Source organism: Stegodyphus dumicola, chromosome X1, assembly GCF_044657685.1.
Source record: "Stegodyphus dumicola isolate Sdum_Otavi_A_Nest chromosome X1, ASM4465768v1".
Lineage (NCBI taxonomy): Eukaryota > Metazoa > Arthropoda > Arachnida > Araneae > Eresidae > Stegodyphus > Stegodyphus dumicola.
Genome location: NC_140780.1, coordinates 79,144,740 through 79,167,288, shown reverse-complemented (window position 1 = coordinate 79,167,288; position 22,549 = coordinate 79,144,740). Strand labels below are relative to the sequence as shown.

Below are 22,549 nucleotides of genomic sequence, written 5' to 3'. Positions count from 1 at the left end.
AAACACATAATCCTGGAATTAAGACACAATAACACGCCACAGGACTAGTTTCGATGGTTTTACCGAACCTGGTTTTTTTGCGGTTTTGCAGCTGAGGATGGTGGTTCGGTAAAACCATCGAAACTAGTCCTGTGGAAATTTTGTAAATATAACGCTGATTTTTGTTGTTTGTCTTCTGAATTAGTACATAACCCTGGCTTTCAGTTTGCCTAATATGCCAAAAAATATTCAGGCCATGTATTTACACACCAAACTCTTTATGATGATTTCAGTGCCAGCGCTTTGGGCATTTGAAAATGTTCTGTCATGGAAAAATCACATGTGCACGCTGCTATGTGGAAGGCCACGAGAATGATAGTTTCAGTACTGAACCATTGTGTGCAGATTGCAAAAGAAAACCCATCATTCTCACAGCAATGTCTTTGTATCTTTGACACAATAAGAAGTAAATCCCATGTCAAGATACTTCTGTTTTATACTTACTAGGGCAAACTGGGAACAATTATTTTCTTTTGCAGAGATTACAGAAGAGATGGTAAAAGTTGTGCCAATCTGTGATGCTGTGAAAGCGGTTACAGATGTCATTATTCAGGTAGCTGTCTCTATACCGATAACATCAACAAAGCTTCCAAAGTACTCAAAACCATGGTGGAACTGTGAATGCTAAGATACATTAAAGCAACAGAGAAAAGCTTGGGGAGTTTTTAATAAAGAACCCCATTTTGACAAACCTTGTTGCCCTAAAAAAATCAAAAGCAAATGCAAGGAGAGTCAGGTGGAAAAGCCAGAGATATTTGTGGTTGGTCATATGTGAGAAATAACATCGTCTATGTCAAGTAACCGAGTATTGGAAAGAGTTTGAAAAACATGTGGATTCTACAAAGATTTCCATTCTAGGAAAAGATATCTGAGTGATCAGCACAACAGAAGAAACTAAAAACACAGTTGGTGTGAATTTTGTTGCCATTTATAGTTGCGGCAACCCTGCCACCATTTCTATCTGTCAAGCAATGCTCTGAAAAGCTTCCATTCCATTCAACTCTCCCAACTCTGAGCCATATAATGCGGAGTTTTTAATTTCTGACCTAAGAAGATGACATAGATGCAATCCAGGTTTAGATGGTGTGAATTATGAAATGCTGATACATCTTTCCTGTAAATCATTAACTGCTCTTCTCACCCTTAATAACGGAGTGTGAAGGGAGAATAATTTTCCCAGTGCATAGAAGAGAACTAAAGCCAGGGTAAAACCCGGAGAATCCCTCGGAACTATTGGCCCATTCTACTAATAAGTTATATATGTAAACTATTCGAAAGATTGGAAACTGCTGCGTAGTCTATTATTTGGAGGGAAAAAAAACAAAAAAAAAAAAAAAAAAAAAAAAAGCATAATCTCCCCTTATCAAGAGTTTCAGAAAAGATAGGAGGATGATCAATAATGTTCTTGTTTGAAATATCTATCCATAAAGTGTTCATTAAAGGAAACTGTCTTGTTGCTGTCTTCTTTGTCATAGAAAAGGCTTATGATAAGGCATGTGTAATGACCTTACAGATGAATAAGGCACCATAAGGAAAACAAAACAAACATTTATTAAAATTTAACGTTCAAAGAATAATGGTAAAAAAATTAACGTTCAAAGAATAATGGTAAAAAAATTAACATTCAAAGAATAATGGTAAACTCGGAGCACTACCTCGCTCTTACAACATAATCTACCACCTGCCTCCTCTGAGGCTAACATGCAACTGTCGTCTCTCTCACTTGCTGGGCTCTGCCAGGCAGCTGATTGGCTTACTGCAGCCAGATACATGACACCTCCCCGGTAAGATTGTGCTACGCCAAAGCGAAGCAGAATCTGAAAACTGTGCCAACAAATGAGTTCACAAACTTAAATTGTATACTGCACAAACCGAATTAATTCAAAATATATGAACATGTATACATGACGTAATAACATACTTTAAAATAAGTGCAACAAACATTCATCTCGCAACAGATGAACAGACGACTTGATACAATACTGGAGTTCTGTAATAAAACATGTATGCAATACTATTTCAAAACACGATATTATAATGCAATATTAAATGGAAACCAGTAATTTGTTTTTCAAAACAGATGGAAAGTAGCTCTCGTACAATTCCGGAACAAAAGAAAGTAACTAATGCAAAGTTTTAAAACATATTAGTTCATACTTAGTTCACACCTATTTCATTCACCCACTAGTCTGGAAAGACTATCTGCATTTTTTAATTGTGCACCAGGGCAATGAGAAATATGAATATTATAACGCTGAAGTGCCATTGCCCATCTCTGTAATTTGGCAACACATACGACTGGGTATACTATTTCAGCTTCACTTGGCTCAATAAGACCCAAGCTCTCTAATTCCTCGATCCGTTTATCTACTTCAGGTTTCAAAGATTCTGGGATCTTATAGATATATGGCTTTTTTCTTTCAGCTCCAGGTAACAACCCAATTTTATGTTCATCGACGCTGGCTATTTGGATCTCACCAGAAAATAACGCGATGTGCTTGAGTAAGAGCTTGTGTACTTCCTTTCATTTGCTACCCTCTAAATGACTAATATCCACCTCGATGTCCCTTCTAGTTACTGCGCAATCTCCTTTATTTGGAGTTGCATGAATTTCCCCAAACTCAGAATCATCTTCAAATATCACTCCCACAGTTTGTGCTCGAACATAAAATTTTCTTATTTTGTTTACATGAACATGCCGCACACTCCCATCGGGTAATTTAACTTTATAAGAATCAGGATTTACTCTTTCAACAATTTCACCTGGACCTGTCCACCAAACATATAGCTTGTTGCTAGAGTCTGGTATAAGTAAATATACTAGATCACCATTTTAAAATTCTTTCAAACTTTTGCAACAGTTAAAATAATATGCATAAGCTTCTTGTTTTTCTGCGGCAGATAAAGAAGCGAGCTCAGATGCTTTCTCTAAATTTATCTTTAATTCTTGTAGATAATCAACTGCTGAATTACTTAGATTAAGAGGTAATGGTATTTCACCGGACCACGATGATTTTAACACAGCTAAGGGACCTCTAGCTTCATGACCGTACAAAAGCATAAATGGAGATACACCTGTAGTGCAATTTGGAACTTCACGATATGCAAAAAGTAAATAAGGTATGTGCTTGTCCCAGTTAAAAGGATCTGTGCGAATTACATGATGTAACATATGTTTAAATACCCGATTCCATTTTTCCACTGAGCCGTTTGATGCTGGGTAACCAGGCGTCGAAAAACGAGGATGAGTTCCTAACCTTTTTTCGAATTCTTGAGTTAACTGTGAGGTAAAATTAGTGCCTTGATCACTACAAATTATTTCTGGAATACCGGTTCTCATAAAAATATCTAAAAGAGCCTCACAAGTAGCTTTAGAGGAAAGACTTTTTAAAGGTATGACTTCTGGCCATTTTGAATGATTATCTATCAAACACAAACAATATTTATGTTTCCTTCCTGAAGGCAGTGAAATTTCACCAATAATATCTATATTTACTGTATGAAAGGATATGGTGCGCGAACAATAGGAGTAATCGGAATTTTATCCGATTGTCTTTCCGGACTTTTTAACCGACATCTTTCGCATGTTCTACAGTAATTTTCTACATCTTTGGATGTGTTCGGCCAATAAAATGAAAGCTTAATTCTTTCTTTAGTTTTCCTCATACCTAAATGATTTCCGAATATGGAATCATGAGCTAATTGAAGGACTTTATTTCGATAATTCTCGGGCAAAACTAACTGTTTTAAGTTTTCCCCACATATTTTTTCTTTATGAAATAATAATTCGTCCTGTAAAAAGAAATTATTCTTCCCTAATTATGCATCCTTAAGAATTTATTAATGTTTGGCACTTTCTCTGATCGACCTTAAATTTATTCGATTCCGAATAACTGTTTAGTCTTTCCTGATTCGCAACTGAGCTATAAAAAAGATTTCATTTGACAGTTCAACGGCGCCAACCTCAAGTTGTTTTTGTTCATGAGTTTCCGGTTTCCTTTCAGGGAAGACTGTTGATTCATTCTCGTCTTCAAATATGTGATCCCATACATCTGGTGTAATTAAACATTGAACATTGAGCTTATCTGTCAATGCGAAAAGAGCTTCTACGCGTGAATATAGGCAACTATTTGGTTTTTTGTAATAAACGGGAATAGTTGCTAACGTTGCCTCTATGACATTGCCAAATGCAGAACTTAAAATGATTTTACCCTTACTTTCTATTTTTAAATCAGGAATTAATGTAGTGTTCAAAATTGGTATTTCCATACCTGAATCTTTTATAGCTTCTACTTGCTTCCCTGCAATGTAAATAGTAATCTTTTCCAAGGAATAAAAATTAAGTTTTCCGTCGGAACACTCGCGTTTTTGTAAATGTTTAGAATTTACATTTGTAACAACCGCATTGTCCTTCGGTTTACTTGAAGTGTTAACTTTCGGTTTGACCGGGAAATTATCGTTCTGTTTATTGGAACTCTCAAATTTATTTCGCCTGTTCGGGCAACCCTTAGCCAAATGTAAACTGCTACTACACACATAACATTCTCGCGGTTTAAACGAATGTTTCTGTTCATTTACCACTGAATCTTTTCTTAGCGCTGGTAGAATATATTTAGAGTTTTTGTTGCATGAATCACGAAAATTAGCGCGTGTTTCACCTCTTATATCATCAAAAGATTTACTTTTTTGCGATGAAATAAGTATCGCATTCCTTCGCTAGTTCTTCTGGACGTAGCCAACTTTCACCTTGTCGAACTGCAACATGGCACGTTAAATCACTATCCAATGTTTGAAAAAGTTTGTCAGAAATTATTATTCAAAATCATTGACGTTTCTACTTTTACAATAATGGATCCAACATGATCTTAAACGAGAGGCGAACTGAAAATGAGTTTCCCCCATCAACCTTTGAGCTTGGTGAAACTTTTCTAAACATATAATTGGCGATGGTTCATATTCCTTAAGGACTAAAGATTTAATTTTTTCATAATCTTTCAAATCATCATCTTTAATATATACTAGAATATTAGAAGATTTATCACCTATCAGTTTAAGTAAAATTTCAGACTTAAACTCATTTGGTACGTTCTTATGCTTAAAAGCCCTTTCTATTGAATCGAAAAATAAGTTCCATGCTTCAACCTTTTTAGGTACAGAAATCGATAATGCCTGTACAGCTTTCAAAAGCTTATCTAATGAAAGTGTATTTTCTACGTTGTTACTTTCGATTTGCATCAAACGCAGTTTCACAATTTCTTCTGACTTTTTCCTTTCTTCAACCGTAGTATTAAGAAATTCAATGACAAAATCTTTATCTTTCAAATATTCTTTAGAACTTAAAAGCTTATCTTTTAATTCTACAACTTTTAAATTCGAATCGGCTTCTTCACCGAGTTCCTTCAACACCGAAATCAAATCACTTTTAACTACTCCTTTAAACATATTTAGAAGAAATTTTCCTTAAAGTTACAACAAAAATTTCTCATCTTTTCTCAAAATCCAGTCACCTTCGTTCTCTCTGGTTCTCGAAAGAGAGCGTGCTGTAATGGCCTTACGGATGAGTAAGGCACCATAAGGAAAACGAAACAAACATTTATTAAAATTTAACGTTCAAAGAATAATGGTAAAAAAATTAACGTTCAAAGAATAATGGTAAACTCGGAGCACTACCTTGCTCTTACAACATAATCTACCACCTGCCTCCTCTGAGGCTAACATGCAACTGTCGTCTCTCTCACTTGCTGGGCTCTGCCAGGCAGCTGATTGGCTTACCGCAGCCAGATACATGACAGCATGAGAAATGGTATTTTGCAGGATCTTCATGCTAGTGCTTCACACAGCAACCTACAAATTTTTGTTCAGAACTATTTTAAGGCAAGAACTTTTCAAGTAAAGAGTGGCTCTGTTTTGTCAGATAACTTTGAACAAGATGAGGGTGTGCCTTAAGGCTGCATTTTAAGTGTTACTTTGTTCAGTTTAGAATTAAATTTTGTTTTAAAGGAACTACCTCCTACCATTTCAGGATCTTTGTACATTGATGACCTCCAAATAAATTCCCATGGTTAAGCTATGAGATATGATGAGAGACAGATCGATGTTGCAGATCGCCATTAATAAAATCCAGAAATTGTCTGAAAAACAAGGATTTGTGTTTACAAAAGCGAAGACTGTATGCACTTTTGTAAAAAGTGTGCCCTTCATCCTGAGCCTGAGCTAAATCTCTTATGGATTAGATTATGATTCTAGTTACATCTGAAGTAAAATTCTTAGGACTAATGTTTGACCAAAAGCTGTCATTCCTTCCACATCTCCAGTACTCGCAGAAAGTGTTTCAAAACTTTAAATTTAATAAAATCCTGATGAACACCTCTTGGGGCACAGGACATTGCTCTTTATTTTGTATTCATATAGCGCTCCTTCGCTTTAGGTTAGACTATGGCTCAGTTGTTTGTGGATGAGCACAGTCTTCAACTTTTTTAGAACTAGATACTATTCAGCATCAGGCTCTGAGAACATCTATTCAGAACCTGTACGTTGATTGTAACGAACCATCCCTTGATTTAAGGCATGAACATTTGTCTCTTCATCAGTATTTCACAATCTAATCATCCTCTCAGGATCTGTAAACTTGATGAGTGTTGCAAACTTCTGTTTTCTGCATGGCCTTTTAATGTTCTCTTTTTTGAAAGATCTGAATCATACTTGTGGTTGGAAAATTACTGCTTATCTGATGTTAAGGTCCAGCCAGTAAAGCATCTAGGCATCTAACCGTGGGATAACCCACAAATCGAGCTACTGGATATGTTCCAACATCTTGATAAGAGAGACACTAATGAGAAAATATGCGGGCAAATTTTTTAAGAACACAGGGATGAATACAATGCTTTTATTTCCATATTGTAATGTATTTTGTAGTAATTTACAAAACAGAGTCTTCTTAGTAGAACATAAATTTTATTTCTAGTCACGGTGATAGACAAATTTTATACAATTCGTAAGCGACAAAATTTTCATGCTACTCCTAGCTGGTAAAATCTTCAGAATCTAATCTTTTTAAAACAATATCTCACGTTGCTGAGTAACAGTTTAATACAAATATGGCATTGGCCTCTTCACAAATAATTATATTTATTTATTAAATAACAAGATATTACAACCTCTCCCCCCTCCAGATAAACTTTAATTTATATTTTTATAAATGAAAGCTTACGGGTTTTTTTTTTCTTTTTTCAAAATAACAATATCAGCACAATATAGAATTGAAATACAAGAAATAACATAATAACATACACTGAGGAAGAGAGGAAGGAACAAAATATTTTTTTTATCTACATAGAGAAACAAATTATTTAATCAGGCCAGGGAGTACGACTTAATGCGTCTACATTTTTATGGTTTTTACCACTTCGATGAATGATCGTGTAATTGTAGGGTTGTAGTACTAGTGCCCATCTCATAAGTCGTGGATTTAGACTCACATTATTTTTGACCCAAACTAAGGGATTATGGTCGGTCATGATGAGGAATTTAGTATGCCCGTCTAAATAACATTGAAGTTTCTTTACAGCAAATATTATGGTTGCGCATTCCTTTTCTGTGCTAGAGTACTTTTTTTTCAATTTCTGTAAACTTCTTACTGAGGTATAATATGGGATGTTCATTGTCTCGTTCATCTTTTTGAGCTAAAATGACACCCATACCAGAGTTTGAAGCATCAGTTTGCAAAATAAACTCCTTATTGAAATCAGGTTCATGTAGTATAGGCCTTTGAGACAGTTTCTCCTTTAGCTCTTCAAATGCCTTTGTGCACTCTTCTGTCCGATTTATTTTCCCTTTCTTTAAGTTTCCTTTCAAAGTTTCTGTTAAAGGTGCTGCGATAGATGAGAACATGGGAATGTAATGATTATAATATCCTGCGAATCCAAAAAATGCTCTGACTTGACTTTTTGTGGATGGCACTGGAAAATCAAGATTAGCTTAGCGTCCTTTATTTTGGACAAAACAGCTTCCAGGTGACTTAGATGTTCTTCCCAGGTGTTTGAAAAGATTGCCACGTCATCTAAATATGGAACAGCAAAATTTTCACAACCGTGAAGGATTTTGGCCATCATTTTACTAAATGAAAATGATGCATTTTTAAGTCCGAAAGGCATCCCTAGAGGTCTAAATGTGCCAAAACTTGTAACAAAAGTGGCTAATCTTTGAGCATTAGGTATTAAAGGTTATTGCCAGTATCCTTTTGTTAAATCCAAAAGAGTTATATATTTTGCGCCTGCTACCGTTTCTACTCGTTGTTCGATGTTAGGCAAGGGGAAGAATTGTGTTTTAGTCAATTTATTCAATTTTCTATAGTCGATACAAGGTCTTGGATCCCTCCCTGCTACTTCTACTAAAATCATAGGAGAAGTGTAATCTGAATCTCCTATTTCAATTATTTTATGCTGAAGCATTTTATCGATTTCTGTTTTTAATATATCCGTTTGTCTAGGAGACATTCTGTATGGTTTACAGTGGATTGGGGTGTTTCCTGTCAATTGAATATCATGCGTTATTAAATGAGTTTTTCCAGGTTTATTAGAAAAGATTTTTGAAAACTTAAGCAGCATATCATGCAATTCTTGAATCTGTTGTTCATTTAGCTTATCACTTAAAGAACTGTTTTCTTTAATGCTCTCAAAATCGAACAATGTTGGTTCAGAGTCAATTGTTGGGAAATTTTCCTCCATATCATAAATTTCAGATTGATCTTCTGTAATCATAAGGTTAACCGATTCTGCTCGTCTACGATAAGGTTTTATCATGTTAACATGGTAGACTTGGTTAAAGTCATTTTTTTCCTTCAAAACTCGCAACATAATTAGTTTCGGATAATTTCTTGTCAACCTTCCCAGGACCTTTCCATTCAACTGCTAGTCTGTTTGGTTTATTCGTTGATACAACTAATACTAAATCCCCTTCAGAGAATTCCCTTTTGATAGCTTTACGATCGTACCACACTTTTCTTTTGGTTTGCATTTCCAGCATTTTATCTGTAGCCAGCTCTTTGCATCTTTTTAACTAATTTATCAATTGAAAAACGTATTCAACAACATTATTTCCTTCGTCTTCAGGATTCATCGATTGTTCATATAATAATGTTACAGGTGTTCTAAGATTTCAACCATATACTAATTCTGCAGGTGTAAATGCGTACTCTCGTGCGTTATTGTTCTTAAAGCAAATAGAGCTGCGGGAACTTGCTTCTCCCACTCAGGGGCTGCTTCGATACATAAAACTTTTAAAATTCGTTTGATTGTTCGGTGAAATCTTTTAACAGGGTTGCTCTGCGGATGGTGTACTGAGCTTCTAGTTACTTTTATTCCAAATTTTTCTACAAATTCAATGGCCAGATTGCTCATAAAGGAGGTACCTTGATCAGTTTGTATTTCTTTCGGGAAACCCATTCTACTAAATATTTGTAACATGGCTTCAATTACTGACGTTTTGCCAATATTAGGAACAGGTACAGCATCCGGATATTTTGAAGCTACACAAATAGCTGTAATTAAATATCTATTGCCATTCGGTGTTATTGGTAAAGGACCGCATGCGTCAAAGTTAATTTTTGAAAATACTTCTGCAATAATTGGTACTAAAGTCAAACGTGCTTTGGCTTTATCATTAGATTTTCCCACTCTTTGACATGAATCACAAGTTTTAACATACTCTTCTATTTCTTTATAGCAGTTAGGCCAGTAAAAGTATCTTGTTAATCTATCTTTAGTTTTGACGACGCCTAAATGTCCAGATGTGCTATCATGACATAATGACTTTATTTGATCCCTATATTTTTCAGGAATAACAATTAATTCCCTTTCATTTCCATTTTTATCTATTATCCTTTTCACCAACAATCCCTTTTCGTTTACTTTAAAATGATTTGTCTTGCTGGAATTTTCATTTTTAGCTTCTTTAAGCAATGACGCTAGATCTCTGCTTTGATGCTGAGATTTAATTAATTCCTTTGAATTAACATTAATCACTTTCTTTATCAGGACTTGTACTCCTCTTTACTTGCTTTGGAAACATGAACTGTCCTGACTCGGAACAGGGAGCTTACTCAAGCTATGTTCAATAAATTGTGAAGTAGACAATACTCACAGGAAGGGTATACAAAACCCTTTATTTTTCTATCTTTACAGCGATTTCCGGAACTTCGGAATACAGAGACCAACCACTTGTGGTCTGAACGTAAGAATATAAAAATACTAACTAAAAACTCTAACTAAAACTAACTTTGGATTAATATACAAGTGCCTAACTTCAAGATTGGCCGTTATTTAACAAAATCCGTATGTACCGTAATTTCGCGCGTATAGTTCGCGGACTATCTGTGTTTAAAATGCGAATTTTTGAAGCTGCGGACTATCCACCAGTGCGGATAATACGCTGGTTGTTCACAGTTAAAATCGTTGAAATTTAAAAAACACGCTGTCGTGAACTGCCGATGATCAAATATAAAAAAAGCGCGAGATTCCAAGAAAACATTCGTATGTATCGTATCGATAGTAAACCATAGAGCATAGTGCAGAACGAATGAGTAGTAGCAAGTAGAGCTCCTAAAATCCAGGCTGGCGCATCAAGCGATGCCGGGATATGAGCCAAAGAAAGTCTTGTATGAGCACTCATTTAGCGCAACCAGAGTCTTGTATCCCAGTATCCTTCGCACTGCTTTAGCGCAACTGCCGGGAGGGGGAGAAGTAATTGATGCGTCAGCTCGGTTTTTAGGAGCCATAGTAGCAAGTACCTGGAGTACGAAAAAAAAGCGTGATTCGTTTACTTATAAAAGCGTGGTTGGTTTGGCAACACCGAGTGAGTGGGGTCGAAGGTCACATTTCATTACCACTTATCACGAGTATAGCACGTTGCACAGTATTTTGTTTTCGTATTTTGTCCTTCATCTTCGATAACGTTGATGAAACATCGCCGGGAAAAAGATGGAAATAGAGAAGCGGGCCGTTATTGGTTTAATCCTAGTATTCGGTGCACACGGGATTTGGCTACTTTTGGCGACTTTATGATGAGCAGTGAAAACTGGACATATACGATGAGTAGTTAACGGGTCATTCAAAGAAAATATATAGTTAAACATAGTACAGTCAAAAGTCGTTAATTCGGACACCCATAATCCGGACCTCAAAGCTACAAACTTTCTGCGCATGCGTCGCGTTGACGCATGCGCGTAAGACCTTTACCGCTGCTAATTTGCGTGTGCGCGTGCGCAAAATACGTTTACCAATGCGCGTTTAATGTATAACGGACGGGATAAGCTAAGCTAAAATTATCTAATTATCTATTTCAGTTAATGTTGCAGATTGCGTTGTTCTTTAATCTTCGAATTGGATCCGGATTATTATTTTTTGCAGACTGTTAGAGCAATTTTATAAAAGTAAGCTTGAACTTTCGATTATGTCAAATAGAATTTCCGATATATATTTACTAATATGTAAAGGATATACAAAGCGAAAGTATCTTTCGGAGTCCATTAAACAAAAAGTGGAATTGCTGCAAAAAATGGATAAAGTTTATATAAACTTTAACGTTTGTTTATCTAAACTTTGTTTATCTTTAACGCCGCGGCGGCGTGCATTGAATTGGAAGTTGATCTGTCAGCACTATCCTTATCTTAAGGGCAGATGTTTTTATTTTATTTGGCTTATAATTGCTTACTCAATGTAGTATTTCATCTCGTCTTTGATATGATTTAAATCAAATGCCTCGTCATTATAATTCGCTTCCGATAGCGAAGAAAGTGACAGAGGTTATTGAAAACGAAAACATTTCGATTGACAAATTAGTCGGTATTCTCGACACAGCAATTATATCACTTGAACAGCGGAACTTTGTAACTGAACAAGAAATTATGTCTGTTTATAGAATTAAAGAGAATGTATTATAACATAAAAAACGAAGCAACTTAAACAACTTACATTGAAAGAAATGTTTAATAAAGTAAACAAATAAATATTAAGCTTTTTTTTTTGTAAATTTTGATACCCTTTAAATCATAATTGTTCTTTATTTCGTAAATTACGGTTTCATATTTTTAATTTTATAATTTCTGCATGCCATTTTACCAGATTTAAACTGATGATCTATAATCCGGAAAAATCGATAATCCGGAATCGCCGAAGTCCCGACGAGTCCGGATTGACGACTTTTGACTGTATATAGTATATATACTATGTGTGTATAATATATATATATATATATATATATATATATAGACGTTCTTTGGATCATTTTTGGTGTTGGCTATAATTTTCAAAGTCGCGCCAAGGCTGCACCGTATACTAGGATTTTACCCCGTTATTTTGAAGTGGACGAGAAAGCAGTGAGAAATTGGTGCAAACAAAGGACGTGTTTAAAAAGCATGGGAATATTGCCGTATTAAAATAATTTTGGACGTATAGTCCGCGGACTATCCGGTGGTGCGGACTAGCTGACGATTTTTGAAATTTTTTTATATAAAATCGTTCTGCGTACTATACGATGGTGCGGACTATACGTGCAAATTTATGGTAGTACAGAGAGCTGCTAAAACTACGATACGTTTGGAATTATCAAGAGGACTAAACGTCTGTCCTTGAAGGCAACCAGCAACCGAGTAAAACTACTATGGCAAGCGGCCTGCTTCTAATAACTCCTTCCTCTCTCTTGCTTGGCAAAAAGCCACAACTTAAGTACTTGGCGTTAGCAAGACAAATTTGCATAAATAAGTTAAAGCTTTTAATTCTGGCCGGAAGTAGAAAATAAGAAGTGATAGTAAAGATTTAAAATAAAATAAACATTAGTAAAACTTAGGATCCTTACATCTTAAGTTCCTTGTCTTCCTCATCAGCTTGAGGTGAAATATCTTCATCAGTTTCAATAAACTTCAGTTTTTCTAGTTTCTCCATTTCAATTTCTCTGCTTCGATCATCTTCATCAGATCTTTTTACTTGAGATCGTGTCAAAACCGCATTTATTTTTTCTAAATTTAAGAATGATTTATTTTTGAACAATTGTGCAATTTTGTTACCCAATACGTATCTTCCGAGATCATTTGTAACAACAGCTGCCTTTGTCTTTATATGACCAAGTTCGCAATTAATTTCAACTTCCGCTAACGGTAGACACACTAAATGGTCATTTAAAAGATATTGTACCCAGACATGTTCTCCAGTCATTTTTGTGTTATCAATGTATTTTCAAGAAATAACATCAACAGTGGCTCCTGTGTCTCAAAGAATAGGCATTTCATACCCATTCACTAAACCGTTAATTGTAAATGTCTAACAAAGCATCATTCGAAGATACGCAATTTACCTTTTCATTTGGTTTTAAGTGAGGACACTGAGGCTTAAAATGTTCGTATGATCCACACTCGATATCTTTTGTCACGTAAATTTTCTTGGTTTTTGTTTTGGAACTGATTCCTTTGCTAATGATCTTTCTTGTATTTTGAACCATCCCATCTATCAGAATGGTTAAAATGAGGCGGATGCTCTATTTTTTTTCACAAAATTATCATAACGTGGTTTAAATGATCCTTTGTTAATTTTCTCAGTCTGATTGGCAGAAAATTTCGGTTTTATTGTTTTTCTCACATCTTCAAAATCTTCAATTTTCTTAACCATTTCAGTAGGTGAAATGATGGTTGTCCATTGATCCATAAAATGTTCTTTGAAATCAGGAGAAGTATGCTTTTTTATTTGATCAACCAGCATGAGATCTTTTAGCTGTTCAAAAGTTTTAATGTTTAATCCGTTAAGCCATCCTTCTAAATTTTTTAATTCATAGTAGAAATCATACCAAGTACTTTCAGTTGATTTTTGGTGTTTATTAAATAGTTGTCGAAATTTTTCCGCACTCAATTTAAATCATTGTAACAGTAAAGTTTTTACATATTCATACTTTTTCGTGTCCTCTTCTTTCTCTAGCAATAAGCTGAACAATGTCAGGAGGCAGCAATGAAATAAATTGAGTCACTTGATTTTCAGCAGGTATATTCATTATTTTAGCATGACGCTCAAATAACACCAGGAATAAACTTATTTCATCTTCTTTAGGGTTGAAACGTGGCATAACATCGTGAATTCTGATTTTTAAAGGCTGCTCAGATAACTGCGTAGTTTCTATCGGCTGTGCTGTGGCAGCCATTGCTTCCAGCTGAAGTTTCTGTAGCTCAAAGGCTCTAATTCGCTCTTCTCTTTCGCGTTCTTCTTTTCTTTCTGTTTCTTCTCTTTCATGTTCTTTTTCTCTTTCTTCTCTTTCGCGTTCTTCTTTTCTTTCCCTTTCTTCTCCAATTGCAGTCAGTAGTTCTCGAGTAAATTCCTCATCATAATCGGGACTTTCAGTAATCAGTTTATGCAATTGAGCAATCTTAAATTCAGGTTTTACGGTTAAACCTAACTCTTCTGCTAGTACTTTTAAATCCTGTTTTTTACTCCTAGCTAAGAATGACATGTTGACACAAGTTTTAATAGGCTTCCTTTTGAAATACAATCTAAAAGCTCGTACTTGTATTAAAAATATATAATTTTTGGAGAGACTTAATTTCTCAAATACGAAATTCACACCAACCAATTGGAGAGATTTATTTAAACAACTTTGCCAGGTTGGCACAAAATACTATAATACTACGTCGGGTTGACTTTTTAACTCACTATTCACAAGCCTCGTTAGCTATAATTACGTAGGTAAGTTAAAAAATAAGTTTCCCCTGTCGACTGTGGTCAGAGTTGTGTATGAAAGTCAAAATATAGAATGAGACATTAAAGATATGACATACCTTTATTTTATTATTCTCGTACAAATACGTTGAGACATTTGTCAGTTCGCTTGATAAGCTTCAAAAAGTCTTCCAAGAAAAATTCACGCTTTGCATATGGAAGAAGCGTTGAACGGCTATTGGCGAAAGGCGACACAGCAGGAAAACGTGCAAGTCACCGATACACCATTGGGTAGAGGTCGCTGCAAATCAAGCAGATGGCGCTGTTGCAGTGCCTGCACAAAGTGGAGACCAGCCTCTCATTTAAGCCCCGGTAGGTATGGAGAGAAGGTGCGTTTTGAATTCGTGGTCAAAGGAGGAAGTGAGAGCGGTTATCCGCTATGAATGGGCACGTGAAGTATCAGGAACAGAAATTCATAACCGCCTTGTGGAAGTTTATGGGCCAGGTGTGATGTCGAAGCAAATGGCGCAGAGATGGTGTCGCACATTCAGTGATGGACGTCAGCAAGTGGAGGACATACCGAGAGCTGGACGGACACGCACGGCCACTACAGATGCAAATGTCAGGAAGGTGGATGACATGATTAGAGCGAACTGGCGTATCACCATCGATAAAGTAGCGGAAGAACTTGGAATCTCACATGAGCGAGCTCAAAACATCATCCACGACATTCTTCAATACAGAAAAGTGTCAGCACGATGGGTGCCCCGACAATTGACCTCGACACACAAGGAACAATGCATGGGGGTCAGCCTGGAACATCTCGTGCGTTACCATGAAGATGGCAATGACTTTCTGTTTCGGATTGTCATGGGGGATGAAACGTGGGTCCACCATTTCACGCCAGAATCGAAGGCCACATCTATGGAGTGGAAACATCCGTCATCACGTGTCCGAAAGAAGTTCAAGACAACTCCCTCTGCAGGTAAAGTGCTCCTCACAGTTTTCTGGGACGCCCAAGGAGTTTTGTTGCTGGACTTTTTGGAGGTTGGAACCATCAATGCTACGTGCTACTGTGACACCCTGCCGAAATTGAAAGAGGCGATTCGGAAAAAGCAGCCTGGCCTTCTCACATCTGACATTCTGCTGTTGGATGACAATGCCAGACCACATTCGGCGACGGCAACGCAAAACTATATTGCAACTCTTGGTTGGGAGTGCCTACACCATCCGCCATACAGTCCTGATCTCGCACCAAGCGACTTCCATCTGTTTCCGGATTTGAAGAAAAATCTCGGGGGAAGGCGCTTTGGAAGCAATACTGAAGTGAAGCAAGCCGTTCAACGCTTCTTCCATATGCAAAGCCCTGATTTTTTTCCCGGAGAGCTTTTTGAAGCTTATCAAACGATATGACAAATGTCTCAATGTACTTGGTACCTATGTGGAAAAATAAAGGTATGTCATATCTTTAATGTCTCATTCTATTTTTTGACTTTCATACACAACTCTGACCACAGTCAACAGGGGAAACTTATTTTTCAACTTACCCTCGTATATAAACACCTTTGCCAGTTAGGCAATTACCCACGTCAGTTTGACGATTTTACTATCTATCTTCACGCCTCATTGGTGATAACAAAAGCAATTTTTGCCAGTTTGGCAATTCAACTCTTAGACTATACAATCTGTAATACGTCGGGATGACATTGCTATCTACCACACGCCTGGATGGCGAGAACTAAGAAAAAAAACTTTTGCCAATTCTGCAGTATAATCAAATCACACTACGTCAGTTTGACGTTGCTACTTATTTTCCACATGCCTGCTTGGCAACAAATTCAAAATTCAGCTAGCAGTTCTTTTTTTTTTTTTTTTTTATAAATGCCGGGATGGCTTACACATATCAATTATCAACATAAAAATTCAATACAAATAAAAGTGAAGTATAAATTTTAAAATACTTCTTTACCACAAATATCAATTATAAATTTAAGCTGAATATATTTAGTGTCAGTTATTTTAAACAAAATCTTACACGATAAACTATAATTCTGAAACAAAGTATTAAAATTCAATAAAAACTTTTTTAAGAAAACCAAAAGTTAATCTTATCTTCAGAGATCAGCAGTATCCTGTTTTAGACAGATTTTTGCTTGGACTCAAGTTATAAAAGCACAGAAGATAACCTTTGAATGATCCGCTTCAAATCTGGCTTTAAAACGGCAGACTTCTTACATCCATTTCTCCTTGAAATAAAAAATCTTGGCAATTGGTATTAGCAAACTTGTTCTAAAAATTCAGTAAATTTCTGGGATTAGGAGACCAGCACCATCGAAATTGATAATTGCACTCCTAATTTCCAGGATCTCGGTGGAACCTCCAATTAATTAAGACTAATGTATTTTGCAGTAATTTACAAAACAGACAATCTTCTTAGTAGAACATAAATTTTATTTCTAGTCACGGTGATAGACAAATTTTATACAATTCTTAAGTGGCAAAATTTTCATACTACTCCTAGCTGATAAAATCTTCAGAATCTAATCTTTTTAAAACAATATCTCACGTTGCTGAGTAACAGTTTAATACAAATATGGCATTGCCACTTCAACAATAATTATATTTATTTATTAAATAACAAAATATTACAATATATACAGATGGGTCAAAATCAGCTGGTCATGTAGGAGTGTCATTTGTAGTAAGAGACCATGCTGACAGCTATTGTTTCCATGATACCTCTTTTATATTTAGAGCTGAATTGACTGCTCTGTATTCTGCTCTTACCTGCATCTCTAAGCAATTCCAGAAAGATCTGACTCAGTAAGTGTCCTAAAAGCATTAATTAGTGTTTCTGACACCCGGAATCCTTTACTAGTGGACATTTTAAATTTACATAAAAAAATTAAGATGTTATGTGATTCTTTACTGCTGCATCCCTGGCCATGTAGATATAAAAGGTAACAAGCTGGCAGATGTAACAGCAAAGTCTGCTACTGTTTTGTTAAGTCACCTTGTGCCCTACAGTGATTTTTAAAACGGTCACCAAGCACAGAATGCTAAATAAATGGCAATTATTTTGAGATGGTTAATTCTTGAATAAATTAAGAAGTGTCAAATGTAAAGTAGAAAACTGGGAGACTATTAGGAACCAAACAGAAGTCTGATTAATAGGCCTAAGGATTTGACGCTCTCGAGTCACTCACAGTTATCTTTTGAAGGCCAAGAGTGAACCTGTTCAATCTCACTGAAATAGTGTTGTGTCCTTGCATCATTTTTTATTTGAATCTCTCCATTTTAGGTAACTTTGATTAAAGTATTTTAGTGACTATGACTTGCCTCTTAACTGTATTATCGGGAAAGAGGTAAATGACAATTTGTTTCAGTACCTGAAAGACAGATTTCTTTGTTGTTGTTTTTTTTTTAATGTTGTTTCCTGATATTTTAATGCTGTGTACTTTAATGTATCTCATATTTTTAGTGATCATTCTTATTTGAAATCACATGAGTTTTTGTATTAGTTTATTTAAAAGTTTATCACTTTTTCACATCTTTTGATTTTATAAGTATGCTCATGTTTTAAATTTGTGGCTTGTTTTGTATCATGTACTTGTGGCCTATTTAATTTGGGATGGCTTCGAGATGTTTTTTGGCGCATATAACCACAGTGGTTTTGTGCCAGGCAATCTACCACTACCACTGGTACTGAAGCTGTATTGCTTCATTTTTAGTGCGATACTTGTGTGAGGTAAACATCTGATGCAATAGATTGGCTTGGCCTGGATAGTATTGTGACAAAGCGTATTACAGCTACCTATGGGGAGGAATGCCTTTGTGGACGACTTTCTAAGGAAATGTAACCTTTTTTCCCCCAATGGCAGGCACTTGCCTATAACGGCATTCGTAAGGCCAGAAGGGGTGGCCATTTTATTGTGGAGGCACCTAATAGGTGGCCACTGTTACCTCCTATGAAGGGACAGACAATATGACATCCATGATAATTCCTGATAATTTTATTACAAAAATTATCAGGAAATCCTTAAAAATTTCGTGATAATTTTTATAATAAGAAATATGTTTCAGTGTAATTAATTTTTATTTATGTGTTGTTTTTGCATATTCTGTATATTAAAAATGAAGTTAGTATGCTATAACATTATCACTGTTCTTTGACATTGCTTGAAAAATGGATTTATAAACATGGGGCACATTTTTATTCAATGTTACTGATAGTATTAATCACCAGTGTTAGGATGTATAAACCTTATATTGCAGATTAATTTAAAATCCATTTTCATATTATATTTAGTATCGTACATCACTTCTGCATGCACATTTCATATTTACATTGTGTAATTATATTACTGCTATGTTTTTAGGAGACAGATGTTAAGGTGTCATCATGTTGGAAGTTAGATAACTTAACTGAAATAAAATTAGCTGGGAGAAGAGGTATTTATTAATTTATAACTTGTTATTTTATAATTTGCAAATTTTCTTTTCACTGGAATTTATGAAAAGAATGTTATTACGTTTCTTTTTTATACATACGTAGCTCCTTTGACGTCTGTGCAATGGTGGGAAACCCATGAAGGGCAGCATATTGCCATAATAGGTAGTGAGGTAATGCATGAAATTTCTTAATATGCTCCAGATTGTTTAGATTTTTTATCAAGAATGTGTTTCTTGCTAGAACCTTTAAGGATATAATCAATACTAGAAATAATTTCTTGAAGATTTTTTTTTTTGTAACTGGCTGAACAGGACATATATAAACATTCATGAAATGACTTAATAAGTAAATCAGTTGTAACGGGCTACCTTAAAGCCAAGCTGCTTATTTCTTGACATATAAAAAGAAACTTCTCCCTTCACACTAAAACATTGTTTGTTAGACAACTATCTGGCATCACAGCACCCTTTTGGGAGAAATTTCATGTTTAAATATTAACATTTTTCTTTGATAGACTATTATTTCATGTAAATTATCTAAATATAATAGTGGCTTAACTATGGCTCATTTACTTAAAATATAAAAAATAGAAGTAATTTGAAATGAAAAATATAAAATTCAGAGAAAGTTCTAAAAGTTCCATTGAAAAATTTTGACAGTATATCAAGTGGTTTGGTTTATTTATTTAATTATGGCAAAGCATTCAAGAGCTATCTGCTTAACTAGAGGGATGCCTTCATGGAGAAGTTCAAAGGGAAAGTGGCTAGTATGCACATTACACATGGGAAAAACCATGGCAATGGCAATACAGCCAGTCTGTTCACTGGGTTTCGAATGCCAGATTAAACTACCAGTGTTCAGTGACTTTACCACTTGCCTGCTGGTGGGCCATATATCAAATGGATTCACAGGTTATATGGAATTTTGTGTTGCCATTTTCTTCATCTTTGCTGAAGATGAATGCTTCTCCTTATTATCAAATATTAAACCAACTTTTCAGAACCTTATCTTTATATGTTTTTTAATAAATTTTCATCATGGATTAAGACAGTGACGTGAACCATAAGATTGGGTTTTACCCGTGAGAGGAAAGACTGAATTAGCTAACGTGATATTTAACAAGCACGCAGTTTTCAGTCATCATCAAAAGTTGTTAAAAACGGTTTCTCTGTTGTTAAAATTTTTTGTAAAGGCTCACTTATTTTTTCTAAAATTATTAGCAGGGCTTAAGGAAAGTGGCTTGCACAGATCACACTATATGAATTGTGTTGATCTGAAACTTATTGCAGCTCTTAGCTTTTAGTAAAAATGTTTTTATAGATTTTACTAACCTTTCAGGCTTTTTGCTGGTAAATTTATTAAGCAATGAAGTGAGCAAGGTTTAAGGCTCATGTATCAGAATATAAAAATGTTACTGGTTAGGAATTTATAACATCTTCAGTCTCAATTGGAACAATTTCAAATTCATAAATAGGGGAAAATGCTTTCTTTGCAGTTTTTTTTTTGGCAAAACTTCTTTACAAATCTGAAATGTCTTACTATACCAAGCATAGCATCATTTTCTATGATGCACTTGCATTCTTTCTGATGTACCATGGGCCCCACTAGTGACCAAGTGATGAAGATGTCTGATTAGTGGGAGTTCGACTGGGTTTGGTCCTGGGAAAATGAGCTGGCTGTTTGCTTACGCCTCAAAATAAATGCTGTGATACTCTACCATCATATCACAGACTCTGGAGACTAATAAACTTATTCTAAAATATTGATTTATTTTTTTAAATAGATTTGGATCTTCACTAAAACATAAACAATTAATTACTACACGCTTATATTTTTTGCTAATTCAATAAATTGCTCTATTGCTACTTCCATGAAACAAAATCTGTAAACAAAATTAAATGAAAGTACACATGAAATACAAATTACGTGTTATGTGAAATCCAACACTGGCTGCATGATTGGTTTTCCCCATGTGTAATATGAATACAATCCTGTTTCCCTTAGAAAATCCTTTATGAAGGTATCCGTAAACTTAGGCAGATAGCCCTCATGTGCTCTTCCATATTAAAATAACCACATGCACTATGAGAAACTACAGCAGATGTAATGTGATCGTATTTGTCAATGGCTATTTTGTTAACATTATTTGATTGATATTTTTAAATGACAAGAAAAAATAGCCTTAAAAACATCAGTGGAATGTAACTAATTCAATATAACTAGAAACATAAAAATATATGCTTTCACTTGCATTTTAATTAAAGAAAATGTCTACTAGTGAGATATCTGCAACATTTATGAATTCTTCATAATGTGTTTGGAATTTATTTGGCAAATGTTCTACCCGTAATTTTGATACTCAGAGGGCATTCTTCATATCAGCATTTGTAGGGAATTCACTGATTTTATCATAATCATTTTCAGAAAGCTTACCACTTGACATACTTGAATTTTTTCAGAAAATGACTGGCTGAAAATCTTCTGTCTCAGTGTTGCAACTTGAAGTTTTTCATCAATGCATTAAATTCATCACAATTCATATTAGTTGAAGATATTGCTTTTTCTTCATATTCTCTCTATTTTCTTCATTCATTAAAAGGCTTGTTAATTCATTTGAACTCATATTTGTATCATTCATATTATAAAGGACTAGTATTCATTTGCACTTATATCCATAATGGATTTGTAATATAAATATTGATGCAGCATGTCATTGCACTTATATGCAGATTAATTCATGTTATAAAAGAGTAGTACTCATCTATTGGCAATAGTAATCTTTCATCATTCTCATAACTGATTGATCATAAGGTTGAATTAGAGCTTCATAATATGCTGGTAAATATACAATTTTAGTATGCTTTAGAGAGCATTCATCTCATGTGTTATGATGCAGTTAATTATCAATAAGAAGAAAGATGTTCTTCACTTTGTTATCCTGTCTCAAAAGCCATAATATAAAAATGACTGATGTTAGAAATACCTTGAATTATATCTGTAGGCCATTGGTAAACTCTATTCTTTTAAAGCATGGACGTTTTTTCTTTTCTATTAATAAAAGTTGTTTTAATCACGCATATTAATGGAGCATAAAAGGGTTAAAGACCTTTCATTATTTTACAACCATTTGAATTTGGGGTAGTTCACTATACTATAAACAATGTGTGCAATATAAATGTTTTTGCAACAATACTTTTTAGACAATTTAGGGCATTCATTTGATAACAGTGTTCTGGTAGCAAGCAAATCAGCATTTATTTTCTCTTCACTGTTAATGCCTTTGTTAATGCGTTAAATGGTTTATTGTTGATGCATTAAATGGTATTTTCTTCCATTGGCTAAACCAACCATATATTGCTACAAA

General features: G+C 34.9%; 1 protein-coding gene across 3 annotated transcripts in view; it reads left to right on the top strand.

Annotated features, from left to right (window-relative positions):
- Window positions 1-22,549, top strand: part of LOC118196406 (uncharacterized) — a 338,914-nt gene that overhangs the window by 55,354 nt on the left and 261,011 nt on the right. For all 3 annotated transcript variants that reach the window (XM_085807758.1, XM_085807757.1, XM_085807756.1), the window contains 2 exons: window positions 19,112-19,184; window positions 19,288-19,355. In XM_085807758.1, the coding sequence (XP_085663884.1) occupies window positions 19,112-19,184; window positions 19,288-19,355 (141 nt within the window). The remainder of the gene's footprint in view (window positions 1-19,111; window positions 19,185-19,287; window positions 19,356-22,549) is intronic.